Source organism: Sus scrofa, chromosome 1 (assembly GCF_000003025.6).
Source record: "Sus scrofa isolate TJ Tabasco breed Duroc chromosome 1, Sscrofa11.1, whole genome shotgun sequence".
NCBI classification, from domain to species: Eukaryota; Metazoa; Chordata; class Mammalia; order Artiodactyla; family Suidae; genus Sus; species Sus scrofa.
In genome coordinates this window covers 152,969,449-152,988,279 of record NC_010443.5, presented here as the reverse complement: position 1 = coordinate 152,988,279, position 18,831 = coordinate 152,969,449, and the positions used below count along the sequence as shown (strand labels likewise).

The 18,831-nt window shown below is 37.4% G+C and overlaps 1 protein-coding gene and 1 long non-coding RNA gene across 7 annotated transcripts in view; both read right to left on the bottom strand.

Moving 5' to 3' along the window:
* On the bottom strand, positions 226 to 6,878 carry LOC110261609. The gene is made up of 3 exons (XR_002345955.1): positions 6,101 to 6,878; positions 3,055 to 3,105; positions 226 to 2,245 (listed from the first exon to the last, which is right to left on the bottom strand). It is a non-coding gene; the product is annotated as an uncharacterized LOC110261609 (long non-coding RNA).
* Positions 11,118 to 18,831, bottom strand: part of CD226 (CD226 molecule) — a 104,285-nt gene continuing 96,571 nt past the window's right edge. For 3 of the 6 annotated variants that reach the window (XM_021099306.1, XM_021099299.1, XM_021099312.1), the window contains 2 exons: positions 16,264 to 16,321; positions 11,141 to 12,928 (listed from right to left, as the gene is read on the bottom strand). In XM_021099306.1, the coding sequence (XP_020954965.1) occupies positions 12,815 to 12,928; positions 16,264 to 16,321 (172 nt within the window). In that variant the 3' untranslated portion in view covers positions 11,141 to 12,814. Of the gene's footprint in view, positions 12,929 to 16,263; positions 16,322 to 18,831 lie in introns of all 6 variants that reach the window. The other 3 variants (XM_021099291.1, XM_021099286.1, XM_021099289.1) reach the window with 2 other exon arrangements.

The following is an 18,831-nucleotide window of genomic DNA, read 5'->3' as shown; positions in this document are numbered from 1 at the left end:
CAAATCCGACAGGAACCATGAGGTTGCAGGTTCTATCCCTGCCTTGCTCAGTGGATTAAGGATCTGGTGTTGCCATGAGCTGTGTTGTAGGTTGCAGACATGGCTCGGATTCCCCGTTGCTGTGGCTGTGGTGTAGCCTGGCAGCAACAGCTTCGATTAGACCCCTAGCCTGGGAACTTCCATATGCTGTGAGAGCTGCCCTAGAAAAGACAAAAAGACAAAAAAAAAAAAAAAACCCAAAGCAAAACAAAAAAATATGTAATTCTATTTCAGAGACCTAAATAGATAGAGCTCTATGTCAAAAACAATAAATATCAGAGTTCCTGTTGTGGGTCAGCAGAAACGAATCTGACTAACATCCATGAGAATGCAGGTTCAGTCTCTGGCCTCACTTAGTGGGTTAAGGATCCAGCATTTCTGTGAGCTGTGGTGTAGGTCATAGATGTGGCTCAAATCTGGTGTGGCTGTGGCACAGGCCAGGAGTTACAGCTCTGATTTGACCCCTAGCCTGGGTGTGGCCCTGGTAGGGCCATTAGCCAGAACTAATCCATTTCACTCACTCTAACTATAGGGGCCACACTCTCAGTGAATGTGCTACTCAGCTCCCCATGCCCCACCCCCACTTTCCCACCATCTGGCCTTCTTTTTCAATACTGAGTGGGGATGGAATTCTAAATTCTAAATTGCACAGATCATTGAGAGAGAGCTCTAAGAAATGTAACTAAAATGAATCATTATAAATTTAGAAATTGAAATGGGATGACTAGGTGTTACATAGGAAAGACTGTCCACTGCCACTTTCAATATGGTGTGCAACTCAGATTTATTTGGGGTAATATTTGATAGCTAAGATAAAATCAATATTGCATATAGTATAAACTACTCACTATATTTGTGAACAAAATGTAGTAATTCCATCCTTCATGTGACATCTGTCCTTCCCAACTCTTCATAGAGATGTAAAATGTATATTATCCAAAAGGCACTCGCCCCTAAAAGATATATTAAGATATTTGATATTTTAGACAATAACATGTATATGCTATATTTAACCGTGTGTTTGAATTGGGTTTATGGATGTGGCAGAGCATTATTTTTAATATATCAGAACATTCTGAGCTCTCAAATAATTCAGGTCATTTCTGACAACTCTTGAGTAAAAGAGATCATCTTTGTCTTTATTTGGTTCCAATCTAGACACTGTCTTCTTCCTGAGGCCTAAATGGTATGTGATTCTTATAGTAATAACTGATGGTTATTATTAACATTGTTCCCTAATCTGGAAGAGATGGTAATAGTGGGTTGTTTTTTAGTCTAACTTAATAGAAATGTTCAACTTCACCACTACTTCCACTACATGTAAAGAGAGAGGGTAGAGTTTTAGAAGAAATTGTTGAATGATCTATTTAGAAGAGCTTTGCAGTATTTTGGTTTATGTCTACATGGAGTGAAGAAGCTATAGGGCAACTCTGTCTTGGCTCTATTGTTTATGTTAAAGCGTCTCTTTTATACATTTATGAAAGCATACAACTAACTAGCACGGTGTAGCAGGCCCACTGTGTAGACCTTTCTCAAGTTGCTATTCTGTCTCATTTATTTTTCTTTCCATCATGTCTTCTCCCATAGAAGCCTAATATTTATATTTATATATATATATACATATGTAATATGCATGTGTATGTATATAATATATATCTGATCATGCTGCCACTGCCTTTTTTTCTCTTACCCATGCATTCTTCTAATTCTCATTTATGTTTTGTGCAACTAATCCTTAAAATAAATTAATATTGAATATATGTAACCAGGGAAACACTTTTCTGTGACTTACATTTCATTCCATTTTAGCAGAATCCAGAAAAAGTCATTAAATCTGGTGCCTTAGACTGTGTTCTATGATAGGTGGGTGTTCCTGACAGTTCCTCTGACTTGGTTTTTGCTGACTTTGTAGACGACACCTTACTGTCTTCTTGTTGTTTGAGATGGAATGTCACTTTATTACCCTTGGCTTCTTTTTTGGACTAAAAATTTTATGAGGCCTGACATTGATCTGAATAGTCAGGGAAACTGAGTATGGTCGTATGGTCTCATACTAACCTTCAGATTGTATTCTATATTTTATTTGTGCTCAGTTTCCATATACCATAAATATTTTGTCAGCTGGGTCTGTGACTCATGAAAGTGGGCCAAAAATCATCATGGAACAGAGAGAGTCAGATGGGTTGGATTCCAGTGTCAGGCAACCCTAGTGAAACATCACAAGATCAGGACAAAGAAATAGGTCAGAAACCAAAAGAGAAGAAAATATATGTATTAAAATCATGAAGGGAAGGACTTTCAGGTTTAATGCCAACCTATAAAGAGCCCAGCAGTTGCCATGATTATAACAATAAAAAGCTGGACAGAGTGAAAATCAGAAAGTTTCTTGGACCTATCAGAGAACTGATGCTCCAAAGCAAAAAATCACCCCCCACCCCCAAATCTGCAGAGACAGACACAACCAGAGAACTACAGCAGCTAGTGTCTCCTCACCTGGAGCAGAAACACCGGGGCCATAAACTAATAGGAAGATCTAAATGGTGAACCACACAATTTGCTGGATGTAATTGTGGGCTAATATGAGTGTGAGAAACTCATGGGGACCATAGTCTGAGAGGGAACCCTGAAACCCACCAGATTCTCATCATAAGAATCCAAGAAAGATCCCCTCATGGATCTGGCAGGGGAAGGGGCAGGATCGCTAATGTGAAATAAGCCAAGAGACTTCTCAGTAACAAGACCCACACTCCAGAGAAAAGGACTTTGTTAAAGCATGATTCTTGAATCTAGTCCTAGCTCCTGCTGTATTCCTATCTCACTTAAGGAAGAAAAATAAAAAATCATAGAAATAGGTCGATAACTCTGCAGCCAGGAATTGGGGTAGACGTCGGGGGGGGGGGGAAGCAATTTCACCAGAGAAACCTTTGTAAACAACACAGACCAGAGTCATGGGCCTACTGAAGGACAGAGACTTAATCACAGGATGAGAAAATGCCCCCCTTTCCCACCACTCACCATCACACCAGCAGGGATTCAAGAAAGTATCAGCAGATTGCAGATCAAGAGCTGCAAGAGAGAGAAATTCCCTCTGTGGAGTACTTAGGAGAATTTGTTGTTGTTGTTTTTGCTTTTTTTTTTTTTTTTTTTTTTTTTTTTTTTCTTTTTGTGAAGTCTCCTGAGAAGGAAAGGAGGGCACATGTGAAGCCCTCAGGGCACACCTGTGACTACGAATGTGTATGAGGCGGAGTAAAGTGCACATCCAGGTAGAGAACAGGCTGTTGTGTGCTTGAGGGTCAGGGGCAGCTAAGAGGACAGCAGAAAAAGCCCAAGACACTGCCAGGAACATTCATCCCGAGGGGAGCCTATGTCTCCTGATCTCAGGAGTTCCTGGGCTGAGAAGGGGCTGGAGGAGAGGATGGTTGGTTCTTGGATGAGAAACACCTGGGTGCCCCAATTGCCAGAGGCCCTTATTCTAGACTTGTCAGTTTGGGGTCTTGTTCATGCCACCTTTCAAGCAAGCCCCAATCAATGTCAAGACCTCTCAACCCTCAGTCAGAGTCACAGTGCTCCACAGCTCACCCCAAAGGCCCAGAAGGGGCAGGATTGACCCAGGCCAGAGAGGGGATATGTACTGCACATGAGTGGCCCAAGAGTCCATATACTTCCAGAGGCACCAGTCTAACATCTGCCATGGTTCAAGACCACAGCTGTACATAGATGGGACATGATAACACTATTTGAAAGAAAGCTGGTGGAGCTCTTTAATTTCAGGTAAAGCAGACTTCAGAACAAGGAATAACATTGGGAGAAAGGGCATTACATGTGATAAATTGTCAATTCTCTGGGAAAAACTAACAATCCTAAAAGTGTATGTTCCTTATAACAGAATATCAAAATACATGAGGCAAAAGCTGATTAAAAACTGTGAGGTGACATAGACAAATCCACAGCTGTAGTTGTGGACTGCAACATGCCTCTATCAGCATGTGATAGATTAAGCAGAGAGAAAATCGGAAAGGACATGGTGACCTGAACAGCGCTATCAGTCAGTTTCATCTAGTGGACATTTATAGGATATTGCATCCGACAGCAGAATGCACATTCTTCTCCAGCTCACATGAAATATTATCCAAAATATACCATATTCTGGACCATAAAACACACCTTAACAAATTTAAAAGAACAGAAATCATACAAGTAATGTTCTCAGACTATAGTAAAAATTAAATTAGAACTCTATAAGAGAAACATAGTAGAAAAATCCAAAAATATAGAGGTTTAAAGAACACACTTTTAAATAACCCATGAGTCAAAGAATTCTCAAGAGTAATCTAAAAATATTTAATTTAGATAAAAATGAAAATACAGCTTACCCACATTTGTGGGATGCAGTGAAATTTATAGCATTAAATGCCAAGTCTGGAAAGGGAGAGAACTCTAAAATCGCTAACCTAAGCTTCCACTTAGATAACTGGAGAAAGAAGAGCATAGTAAATCTAATGCAAGCTGAAGAAAGAAAGTAATAAAAATTACAGCAGAAATCAATGAAATTGAAAACAATAGAGGAGTTCCCATTGTGGCACAGTAGAAATGAATCTGACTAGTATCCATGAGGATGTGGGTTCAATCTGTGGCCTTGCTCTGTGGGTTAAGGATCTGGCATTGCAGTGAGCTGTGGTGTAGGTTGCAGATGTGGCTCAGATTCCGTGTTGATGTGGCTGTGGCTGTGGCTGTGGCTGGGAGTTGAGTTCTGATTCAGCCTCTAACCTGGGAACTTCCATGTGCTCCAGGTGCAGCCCTCAAAAGAAAAAAAAAGAGAAAAGAATAGAGAAAAATCAATGAAACCAAAATTTAATTCATTGAAAACATAAAAAAATTAATGATTCAGCAAGCCTAATCAAGAAAAAAGACAGAGATGCAAATTACCAATATCATAAATTAAAAGGAGTCATCATCACAAATACCCAACTGCAGATACAATTGGATGTTAAAGGGTAATAATAGAATGTTAGAAACAACTCTATGCCAACAATTTGATAACAAATAAAATAGTCAATTCCTTGAAAGATTTAAACCACCAAAACTCACACAAGGAGAAATAGATGAACTGTACAGCCCCATAGCTATTAAAAGAAATTGAATAAAAAATTAATAACTTTCCAAAGTGAAAGTACCATTCTACCAAATGTTTATGGAAAAAAAAATAATACCAATTCTCTACAACTCTTCCAAAAAACAGAAGCAAAGAAATCATGACCTAACTCATTCTAGGAAGTCAGCATTAGCATAATATCAAACCAGATAAAAACACCGCCAGAAAAATGCAAATGTCTTCCATAAACTTAGATGAAAAAAAAATGATATTTTAGGAAACCAAATCTAATGATATCTAAAAATAATTTTAGTATCAGTAGAGATTTATTACTTTTTTGCAAGTTTGGTTCAACATTCAAAATTCAACAATGTAATCCATCACATTAACAAGTTAACAAAGAAAAAAATATGATCATATAAGTTGAAGCAGAAAAGATATCTGACAATATACAACATCCATTCATGATTTTAAAAAACATCCTCAGCAAGTTTATAGAAAAACTTTCTCAACTTGATAAAGAACATCTATAACACGCCCATAGCTAAGATCATACATGATGATGAGAGAAGGCAAGAATGGGTTGTCGGATCACTCCTATTCAACATTTTACTAGGAGTCCAAGCTACTGCAATAAAACAAGTAAAATAACTAAATGAATAAAGATTTGGGAAACAAGAAATGAAACTATATTTATTTGCAGAAGACGTGATTGTCTATGTAGAAAATTCCAAAGAATCTACCAAAAAATCTTGAAACTAATAAGCAAGTACAACAAGATAATAGGATACAAAGCATACTAGTACTGTACATATTTGGTTAAATACACACCTAAGTATTTTATATGTAGATTTTTGGTGGTATGAAAATGACATTGATTTTTAAATTTGTAATTCTGATTGTTCATTGCTGGTATATAGGAAAGCAATCGACTTAAAAAATAATACGTTGACTTTTTTATGCTCTTACCTTGCTATAAAGAGGACGCTTGTAAGAGGTCCTGCGAAGCTGTTGCTACTGGGTAGCTATTGTCTCTGGGGTTCTGCAGCCAAACATGTAGCAATATCTGGACTGACTGTTGGCCAGCAGGGTCGGCAGTCAGGAAGAGTCGGACATGCAATAGAGGGGAACAAAGACAAGCTGCAACTTGCCGCCAGACCTTCTCCACCTGTCCATCAACATTGTTTAAAGTGACCTATAGAGAGCAATATCCAGTGTCCCACATCTCATGCAAGTTCCATTTTGGGCAATTGTAGCCCATACCTATGTAAATGAGTAGATTCTAGGACTTACAGTTCCTCTCTGAATCCAAGTGACAAAATACAGTCTAGCACACAATTTCTCTGGATCTGTTTTGCCTCAACATCAATTAGGATAATAATATTTGGCTTGCCTACATCTTAGAGTTGTTTTAAAAATTAAATGGAAGAATGTGAGAAATTGCTTTGAAAATTATAGTGCATAGTAAAAACAGATAACATTTTTGTCTATAGTTCAAATGTGTAATAGCTAGCTATTCATTAGCCATTGAAATGATGATCAAACAGATATTTGAGATTTGAGAAAGGCTAGAAGTCTTGTATGTATCTAGAAGCTATTAAGCCATTACATTTCTTTGTACATTTATTGTATGAGCTAAAAAAATCAAAATTTTCTTCTGATGATCTTCATTAGAAATGATAAAATTAGGAGTTCCCGTCATGGCACAGTGGTTAACGAATCCGACTAGGAACCATGAGGTTGCGGGTTCGGTCCCTGCCCTTGCTCAGTGGGTTAACGATCCAGAGTTGCCGTGAGCTGTGGTGTAGGTTGCAGACGCGGCTCGGATCCCACGTTGCTGTGGCTCTGGCATAGGCCGGTGGCTACAGCTCCGATTTGACCCCTAGCCTGGGAACCTCCATATGCCGCGGGAGCGACCCAAGAAATAGCAACAACAACAACAACAACAAAAAGACAAAAAAAAAAAAAAAAAAGAAATGATAAAATTAAAAAATGAGATAAATTAGCTCAATTGAATGCACATCAAAAAAGTAGCAAGAAATTTAATAACACTGAAAGTAAATTGAGTTCAGTCTTACCCAATTATCAGATTAAAGAATAATGGTCTTATTCACTATAAGTATTTTAAATACCTAGAATAAATGCTGGCATGAATAAGTGATTAAATAAGAAGGAGACTATTTTAAGAATGAATTTTCAGAAAAATACAAAATCAGTGGCAATCAAATATGGAAAAGTGAAGAAAGTTGTCAGATCTCAAAGTGGACCATTGCCTGGGGACCATTGGATTGCCACTTTTTATGCATTTTCCAAGCTTATTTCATCAGTGTCTTGAAACTGCTATGATCCACCCATAGCAACTTTTTTCTATAATATAGTGTCTACTTCTAATGCTTATAATCAATATCTCTAACTTTTATAGACGCAAACAAACGTAACAGGCTTCTTACTGTGCCTTTTTCTGGGCACCGCTTAAATTCTTGTAATCTGGAATCTGGTACCCTTTTATACTGAGAAAATTTCTAGAATTGATTCCGGGTTGTATGGTCCTCTCTCTACTTTTTTCTGGATGTAAGGAGACATCAGGACAACAGCTATTCGGAAAGAAAAACTGTCAAAGTTCTAGGATAACTTTCTTAGGACAATGAGATTATCTAAATATCTACTGTTATCACAGAGGATCCTGAGAGATCAGTTAGATCACTGGGGAAGAGTTTGAGGTAAATATATGGTGAATACAAAAAGATAAAATTATTACTTCTTGGTAGGAAAAAAAACTTATGTAGAAGAGAATGTACAATCATTTTTATCATGTTATTCAACTGAGAGGAGCATCGGTAAAGTTATTAAAAATAAACACAACATTGAAATAATCAAAATTTTAAGATAAATATTTTGAAAGATGGACTTCTGAGAAAGGTATGTGTGTGCAGTGAGTTTGTGGAGAGGAAGATATCTAAATCAATAAAGAATGTCTAAAATTGAAAAAAAATGGTGGTGATATAAATATGCTATTCAAAAAAGTAGAAAAAATAATCAGAAGTGAAATTTGTTGTCTCAAAGGAGATAAAATGAAAAAAACATGCAACTACTATTTTTCGTCAAAAAAAAAAAAAAAAAAAAAACCCTTGCACAGCACACTTTGACTCTTTGAACTACACGTACTTACTGAATGCTGCCTTAAGACAGAAGCTACAAGTGCCACTGGTTTGATTTTTTTCTGCATTTAACTCTTCGTGTTAATACTATTCTATAGGACTTTTCCCCTAATATTCCTTGGTGATAAGTGAAACTAATGATTGTGAAGCTCTACATTTTATTCATTCAAACAACAGAAAACAGTACATCAAGGTAAATATTTGCACGCCCTACAAAACCCAAGTGTCTGAAATTACACATAAAACTTGAAAAAATTTTCTAAAGAAGGTGGCTATATAACATCATTCAAACAGGGACAGTACAAATAAATGGAAAGATTCCAGACATTTATCAACCATACTCCTAAACAAGATCTTTTCTTTACAACACCTTACAACACAGTTAGTGCTTTAAATCTGGAAAAATGTAATATGTAAACCAGCCTCGAAGATCTGTGAATTTTTAGAAAGCAATGCAGTTAAATCTAGAAGCCACAGTTCTGCCTATTGGATCACTAACAATAGTAAAGTGTTAAAAAAAAAAAACACTTATTTTACTTTTCAGATAAATGTATAAGAGCCTCAAGACTTGGAATAATCCAATAAACATACCAGTGGAAAAGTATACTAATTTATCCAAAAAGTCTGAAAGTGAAGGTCAATACTTTCTAGACACTACATTCTAAGAGTGGCCTAATGATGATAATAAAGTAATGGTGTTACATGTTTATACTGTTTTATATTTTTCAAAGATATTTTCTTGTTGCCATTGTGGAAAGAAGCTAAACCTTGCACTCACAATTCAGCACGTCCATCAGTAAGCATCTGTATTCTACAATATCTTCAATCTTGCTGAAATTTCATACAAGCAGTATAAAATACAGCACATTATTAAAATCAAGGAGAAAAAAAGAAAAAACTCAAGGAGAAACATTTTGATTACAGTGATTTCTGATGACAATGTCAACTCTACCAATTTGGAAACTTATTGTAATGCAGCTGTAGTTTTTATTTAATATAGTTTTATGTAAACATATATAACCTGGATGTTTACAATAAAAGTAAACCTACTAAAATTATTTTTATTTTACTTTATCTTGTAAATTGATAATAAATGTAGTATATGTCTATTTTAGTAATAAACTAAATTACTTAAAACATTCTATAAATATGTCTATTTACTAACTAAAAATTATAACCTCATCCATCTGCCTCCCATCCATAACCATGATTACAAGTTAATGAAATCACTATTCTCTTTTTTCAGCACACATAAAGGCTCTCAGGTAATTTTTTAAGGTCTCTCTGATGATAATATAATCAATACTTAATCATTGTAGATTAGTAAGATGTATTCTTTCCCTGACAAAAATGTGTACTCTATAATGACATTCAACAAACTTACCTACCTTGTCATCACATAGCAATTCCCCGCAATTTTTACTTTAATGTAAATATTAAAATAATGCCATTCAAAGGAAACAGATTTTTATTTAATGTATTACATATCAATATAAATTATAGATATAAAAAAGAAGTTTAGGAAGCATCTTTCTTCCTAAATAGCACCTTGCAAAAAAGATTAAAACATAATTTAATTCGATTCTGACCTTTCATTCTGTCAATGTTTCAATCTGTTTCCTTAGTAAAAATTGGAAGAGTAGATACAAAAAATTACAGGAAAAAAAACATATTTTGTGTGTACATATATATACACATACATACTATATGTACTATATATAGTGTAGATGGTATTACACGTGTGGTTTTTTTGTATGTATATATATATATATATAGTTTAAGGGTGTAGTTTTTCATACATATATACACACACAACTCTAGTCACTTAGGAATGATATTAAAGCACTATAACTAAGTGCTTTGTTAAGACATACAATTAAGAAAATGAATGAACAGAATTTCATCAGCCTAATAGCTGACAGTGTAGAGGATCAGCAGCAGAGATCAGAGAAATTTCAGCAGGCGTTAGGAACATTTCAAATCCTGAACTCCAAAGAGGAAGCATTTGTAGAAAAGAAGGGACAGTATAAATAGTTTTCATAAATATTTTGAGTGAGAGATTTTAAAAAGATTAATACGTACATGGAAAAAGAGGTAAGTTTCAAATATTCTGAAGGCTTTGCAATATGTAAGAGATTTTCCACAAAAATCTTCCCTGGAACCATGAATGAAAGTCATCAGGAGAATTCCCGTTGTGGCTCGGTGGTAATGAACCTGACTAGTGTCCGTGAGGATGTGGGTTGGATCCCTGGCCCCACTCAGTGGATTAAGGATCGGCATTGCCATGAGCCACAGTGTAGGTTGCAGATGAGGCTGGGATTTGGCGTTGCCATGGCTGTGATGTAGGCCAGCAGCTTCAGCTTCAATTTGACCCCTAGCCTGGGAACTTCCATACACTGCAGGTGTCCCCCCCAAAACAGCCACCAGGACAATGGCATTTGGTTCTACCATTCATATCCCCTGTCATCATTTTCCCTGTTAAAATGAGATTTACATTTCTGCATATTCCAAGAGTAGAAATATTTTACTTCTCATCTACATTAGTCATTGAGAATTTGATTATCAAAATCTTCCAGAAATAAATATTGTTATTAACTTTTAGGAAAAAGAAATCATTCATTTATCTTTTAAAGATGCTAAATTTGTGTCACCATGCAAACTGATAGATTCAGCCATGGAAATTTTCAAAAATCTGATTCAGTTACAAAACCATAGATGGTTTTCTTGTAAAGCTGCCTTCTAGCTTTGTTACAAGTATATTTGTGGAAACACTTTTTGAATCCAGATATAAAGGTCGGTAAGCAAACAAAATAAAAATGAGATTTCTCTTTGTATGTACATAAGTACAACTTGGTAAGTGGTCATTTTTATTTTTCTCCTTCTGAAACAGGTAGGAGTACTCACAATTTCTATAATTTACAGAATAACTGCACTATTTGGCATGCATAAGATTTAAAGATAAAAGTCATAAAAAATATCCACGACTCGCTAAAACTCTAATTTACAGCTTTAGAATCTTTTCAGACAATATGAGAACTTGGTTTGGGTTCACTCAGGATTATTTTGAAAGTCTCCAACTTTGAAACCTAAATGCAGCTTTTGTGATGAATCTTTGAGAAATGAAGATCATTTAAGACATGAATGTTCACTGTATTTGCTCATTACCAAGCCATTGTGATTTCAAGGTGACCATGACCATCATTACTGAGTTCAACAAACACTTTTCATGGTTTGCTTCCATCTAGAATTTGGACAGTGACAGGTATAGTTTCTAACTGCTCAGTTATATCATTAGGCCAAACTGTGTCTTTGTCCAAACTTGGAAATAAGAGAAGTTTCTTTGTACATTCCTTTTCTTTAATCCTCTTCCCTCTGTCCCATAACCTCCCAATGTCTCCCCCCTGCACCCCCACTTTTCTACTTTACCACCCTATACACCATTTCCAAATATCAGTCTTTTTATTATATTTCATTTCACATAATCATTTTGTTAAAAACTAATGATATCTAAGTGCCCGATTCTTTGAGAGAATTTATGTATTAAAAATAATTCTCAAAAGCAGAAAAAACTGTATAAAAAATTATTATTGGACCATCTACTACTCTTGCTCATAAGGCTAGACCAGAGATAGTGAATTTTGATATGGAATCAGGAATGAATTTATTTGAGAGTAGAAAAAGGTAGAGATTTCCCTGTCACATTCATTTTCCTCTTGATCACTCAGTCATTCTGCTGCCTGGACTAAGTATTTGCCTGGACTAAGCTAACTGAGCAGCTTTCTGGAAATGAGAACAGGGAGAGCCAGCCTAGGTCTGCCCTCTTATTCTTTTTAGTTGGCTAACAGAGATGCCGTGGAAGATCACTGCAGTCCACATTTGTTGGCAACCAACCCAGTTTTCAGGCTCCCTTTCCTTCCTCTAATAATACTCTGAATGTCCCAGTAATGTGCTTTGGCCCCGCTCCTACCTGGCTCTAGAGATGAAAGCTCAATTGACTTAAGCCATTTCATTCTTTCTGGCCAGAATAACTGCTTAATATTGGATAGATAACCAGATGTGTTTGTTCTATCGGAGCAAACTCTCTACCAGACAGAAACAAGGATTAGGAACTGCCAAAAGCTGTTGGCCGTCCTCTTGGAAGGAAAAGCCTGAATGAGAGTTAGGCTAATACCAAGGAAGTGGATCCAATACTGTGAAAGGGGATCCAGGAAATGTCTTAAATTCATATTAATTCTAGATGTAATATTTAAGCCCTGGTAAATAACCTTTGCCTGAAGCTTGACCTCCCCTGGATTGTTCCATTACATGATTCAATAGGTTTCCTTTTATGTGTAAGTTCATCAGAGTCAGATTTTCTAAAGCTTTTCTGTTAAGAATGCTCTCTAGGTAATGCAGTATTTTTCCTTTCAAATGAAATATATTCGGTCAAGCGGTATCCAAGGTAAACGCTAAGTAGTGGGAAGAAGTTGTACAAAGATCCATGTACATGAGGCTATCATTAATTTTCTCAGATGAAAGAAAAAGCTTAGATTCTAGTCTTTGGTCTTCGAGAGAAGGTTGGGTAGTTGACATAAACATCCTCCCCTGTGTCATCTGATGGTTGATTGGTTGGGACTGGACTTCTGAGGTTGTTGGCTGACTAGAAAGACAAACACAGAGGATATCATTAATTTACAGCATTTCAGCAGTTAAAGACACTCAAAACATAAATCTCTCCTCAACTCAACCATAATGTAGGTCAAATTTCTATTACAATTAATTTTATAAAACATTCTCTTCATTGTGTTGAACTTCCGTAAGAAATTATATTCTTGATTTGCAGGACTCTGAATGAGATACAACGAACCTAATCCTGATTGTCCCTTGATATATCATGTAATAAATTACCTGTTTGGATGTAAAACTCCCTCTCCTGATGTTAGGTTACTTTGAAGAGAAAAAATATTCTCATTTTTTTATAGGGAAAGTCTAATGTAGTATTTTCCCATAGTGGATAATCATTAATTCCTGTTGAGTTGGATGTATTACTGAAGAAACATTTTTAAAGTACACAGTGCCCTGGCTTAAAAGTAAGCAACTGAACACAATTTAAAAAACACAGAAAGAAATGGACATTCATTTTCAATATGATGTTATACAATCATTTATCATCTCTACCTTAATTGGATCAAGTTGACCACCTGTATGTATGTGTGTGACAGAAAATATGTAGGCATAAGAGGGGAGGAGAGGGAGGGAGAGAGTTCCGGGGTGTGGGGGGAGACTAAAGGGAAGAAAAGAAGAGGGAGAGAGAGGTCTTTGGGTGAGTGGTTTGAAATTTTAGAGTGGTTTTTGGTGTTTCCAAGGGGAAAGTTCAAGTGTCATGGTTATCTACAGAGTTTATCTAAAAAAATTCCCCCCGAATCAAGTAGATCTAACTACTTTATCTTTCACAGACCAGCTTACTAACTGACTTTCTTTTTTTTAATTTTTATGGCTGTACCTGCAACATATGTAAATTCCCAGGTAAGGGGTCGAATTGGAGCTGGAGATGCTGGCCTACACCACAGCCACAGCAATGCCAAATCCCAGCCACATCTGAGACCTACACCACAGCTCACGGCAACACCAGATCCTTAACTCGCTGAGCGAGGCCAGGGATCAAACCCATATCCTCATGGATACTAGACGGGCTTGTAACCTCTGAGACACAATGGGAACTCCCTAAATTTCTAATCCCCATTCCAAATGTCATTATTCTGCAAAAGCCGGGAAGAATTGAATATCTTGTTTAGGAAGTTGCAAAGTGCCTTTCTCCACTGAAATTCACAGCAATAAATGTGGCTTTGGGTTGGCTTGAGTGGACAACAGCTAGAGACAGAGAAGAAATCCAAAAACCACCTATGACAGGACATTGTTTCCTTGCATGCAAGTGTGGCAGATCAGGCAAGGCCAGACTTCTCCAGTCTTTGTATTTGGTGCCATAAAGCAAACCATGAGTTATTCAGGGGAAAAAAAAATGTTTTGCAAAGCGTAACTACTTAACAGAAGAAAGTTAAACTGATAAATTATTAAGAAGTTTGAAGCATACATATTGTATTCTCAGAAACTTTATAGTCCTTAACATTTTGACCATGCAACATTCAATTGCAAATAATTAATTTGAAGAGAAATGGATGTAATTTTAGATAACAGTTGGCAAAATGTTTTATTGTAAAATTTGTAAATAGAATAATACATGTTAGGGAGAATATTTGACCTAGAGTGGAGACAATGAGCATGAAAATAAGGATTTCTCTTATCTGTAAGCCCAGAAGGAATTTTTCCTCTTTCAATTAAATAATCAGGGGCAGGAGCGGGTAGCGTGAGGAGGACAATATCCCAGTTCATCAGACTCCTGCAGCCCATCAGAAACATCTTTTAGCTTTATAATCTCAACATCCATTAACTAATAATCAATCCATTAATTAATAATTAATACATTAATCAATAATTGATCCATTAATTAATGTCTTTAGCTTTATAATATCAACATCCATTAATTAATACATTATTTAATAAATTAATCTAATCATAACAATAATGAATATCTGCATTGTGTCCTTCTATGTGCTTGCTGTGCTTTGAGACTTTTATGTAGTTTTATTTAATTTAATCATCATAATAACCTCATGACAAAAGTATTATCGTGCTTGTACTGGATCAGAAAATCCCCCCTAAATTTATGTTTTTCCCAGACCTTCATTAATGGGATCTTATTTGGAAATAGGGTTGTTGCAAATGTAATTAATTAAGATGAGGTCATACTGAAATAAGGTGGGCCCTTTGTGATGGGTGCCCTTTTAAGACTAGGGAAGAGGAGTTCTCACCGAGGTGCAGCAGAAATGAATCTGGCTAGCATCCATGAGGTTGCAGGTTCGATCTCTCGCATTTCTCAATGGGTTAAGGATCTGGCATTGCCGTGAACTGTGGTGTAGGTTTCAGATGCAGCTTGGATTTGGTGTTCCTGTGGCTGTGGTTAGGCTGGCAGTTTATCTCTGATTCAGCCCCTAGCCTGGGAACCTCCATATGCTGCGAGTGCAGCCCTAAAAAGCAAAAAAAAACAAAAAAACAAAAACAAACAAAAAAACAAAAAAAAACATACTGGGGAAGGGACACAGTCATGCACACGTGTGCGCACACACACACACACACACACACGGAGGGAAGAATACTATGTGAAAACAGGAAAAAAAAGAGGTTGGAGTGATGCATCTACAATCCAAGGAATGTTGGGGATTGTCAACCATCACCAGAAGCTAGGAGAGAAGCTCCAACAGATTCTCACCCCAAGAGGGAACTGATCCTGCTGAGACCTTGATTTTGTTTATTTATTTATTTATTTATTTATTTTTGTCTTTTTGCCATTTCTTGGGCCACTCCTGTGGCATATGGAGGTTCCCAGGCTAGGGGTCCAATCGGAGCTGTAGCCACTGGCCTACGCCAGAGCCACAGCAACGCAGGATCCGAGCCACGTCTGCGACCTACACCACAGCTCACGGCAACGCCAGATCGTTAACCCACTGAGCAAGGGCAGGGACCGAACCCGCAACTTCATGGTTCCTAGTCGGATTCGTTAACCACTGCGCCACGACGGGAACTCCAGACCTTGATTTTGGATTCCAACCCTCCAGAACTGTCAGGGAATAGATTTCTGTTGTTTCAAGCCACCCACTTTATGGTAATTTTGTTGTTGCAGCCCTAGGAAACTCATATAGACTTTAGTAATATGCCATGTTCATGATTATTATGTTGAACAAACAGTTTCAAAGGGTATCAATAATAGAATAGTTCAGAAAATAACTCATCAATTAGCTAATATTTGAACAGACAATTGCATGATTAGGTTACCGAAGGGAGAATAAAATAGAAGATTGCTAAATGCAAAATGGACTGACTCTACAAGACATTTATTGTGCATGAAAGGGGGGAAATGACAATTCTGAGAAAAGGTACCTTATATGGTGTGTCCCAGTACTCTTTAAATAGGCCTCTTTTCTGTCTCCTTCTCCTTCTGGGAATACATAGACAAGAGAAGTATTAAGAATGATACAAAATTAAAGAATAGGAAAAAAAATGTTTCTTTCATAAGAAGAACTCCTAGAATTTACTCTCTTAATAACTTACATATATAGCATAGGGCAGTGTTAATTATACTTATCAGGTTGTATGTTACATCCCTGGTACTCATTTGTGATACAGCAAGAAGATGAAGTTTAGAGTCAGGTGATCTGTGTTTAACTTGTGTTCTGCAACTTACTAGTTAGAGGCAACTCTAAAGTTCAGTCCCCTCGCCTGTGGAATAAAGATGGTAAACATATTCCTGTCTGGTTTGCTTGATTCAGGCATTTTCCAGGAGGCAGAATGTTCGGTGCTGAAATGGGGCCAGTCCCAGGCAAACCCAGACATTCTATTGGCTGTAAACCTCAAAGCTGACAACAAATATGAAAGTAAGTGCCTAACATTTGCTCTCTAAATATTAAATTTCTTCCTACAGACTCAAGGGTCAATCGCTAGACTGTTTTGGCCTCTGTCTCATCAACCAGTGCTTGCACCTCCTCTAGCCATTCTGGTCTCTGACTGGAAACAAAACGGGTTGTCTCCAAATGCCTGGGGCACACAGGCTCCTCGGGGTGGGTGTGAGGGAAAATGTCTGTTTCCTTCTGGACACTGTGGTTTATTTTGGCTTCTCTCTGCATCAACACATCTGAAGCTGAAGTAGCAGGATGATTTTTAAATGCTTGCTCAGACAGAGTTCGGAAGGTCACTGTTTAAGCCCTTGGGTCATTTTACCAGATGTTTCCATTCTAAGTAATGACCACCACTGTTACTAGTGACAAGGTAGAAAGAACAAGGGCTTTGTGCTTTGTGGTGTTTCTCTATAATTATGCATTCAAGTCCACTAATCATCTTTTTACCACATTTAACCAAGTGGGACAATATCGTCTACAGTTCAATTTAGCTATTCATGTAAAAGTGATGCATTTTCATGAAGCTAAATCCATCATGTCCAACATCTGTGACCCTCCAGAGGTCTGTCCTGTCACTCATTCTCGCTTAGCCATGTTCCCCGTGTTCCCATGCACTCCTGCTGTCATATCTGCCCTCCGTGCATTTTGTATCAATGAAGGTGAAGCAGGAGAAAAATCCTCAGGGTCACTAACATCCTGGGTTCTTGCCTCAATTTGCCAGATTCTGATCAAGGAAAGACTGATGGCAGCCCGTGATAGAGAGAAAGGAATAATGACAGTTTCATGTTTCAATTTAATTAGACAAATGCTTCTTCTATCCTTTATTTGGAAAGATTAGCACTAAATGGCATCAAACACTAAAGATGAATAAAACACAATCCCTGCCATTACAAATAGAAAGGAAGACAAGCATGGAAATGACTAAACTACAAAGCAGGCTGCGAGGTGCAGCAGATGAAAAGTGCAGTGCGATCCCTGATGGTGACAGTGAATCTATTTGCAGGGCTGAAGAAGCAAAGCCATCCCAGAGGGGATGTGTGTCCCACACCTTGAGGGACAAGCTGAGAAACCTACTGGAAACCCTGTCAATAGTCATGCACGAGCGTGTGTGTGTGTGTGTGTGTGTGTGTGTGTGTGTGTAAATATTACTGGGGGAAAAGAGTGGAGATGGACGTCTTCATTCACTCAACAAATACTGAGTAAGTGTCTCCAGTGTGTCAGACATTCAAAGTGTAGACATCAATATTTGGTTCCTTCTTTCCTTAAGACAACATTTTAGTTGGATCACAAGTGTAAGAAATAATTCCAACTCAATAGGACTACAACTAAGATTGCAACAGATACCTAGACCAGTGAGTTGATGAGCACAGGACAGCTAGGAAGGAATAGTAAACTGAGAACATCCTGGAAAATTCCAAAGTGTGCTACAAGACAGTAAAAGATAGGAAACTTTAGTAGAGACCCTGTGGCCACCTGCTCTCCAAGGAAGCCCCTCCCAGCTCCTTCTTTCTCAACAATTTGTAATAAGGCACCCACATTACTTGTTTCAGAGGATATACAACCATTTAAAATCAGACTATTTGCTTGTTAGAATGTGCATGTCATTACTTCTTGTTTACCACTGTCACAATAAATATTTGATGAATGAATAAATGAAGGCACAATTACTATTCAACTCTGAGCTTCTCCTCCCTAGGGTCTACGTCTCTCGCACGCTCGCTCTCTGTCACACACACACTTCTGCCTCACCTGACTGATAGCCTTTTCTCTTTGCAGGAGGAGGAAGATAGATGCAGTAGCAGACAGAGCAGAGGCATCAGGCAGTTGACAGTCCAGAATATGCAAGTGTTGTTAACACAGGGGCAGACTGACCACTCCTACTAATTCTGAACTGAACTACTCTAGCCTTCTCCTCAAATATCACAACCATTTCTCCTCCTTTACATCTAAGAACAGCACTCAAAAAAACTGTACATGAGTCTTAAGACAGCTTGACCAACTACTGGGTTAATAATGGAGACACTCTAACATTTGAATTACTCAGGGAAAACCA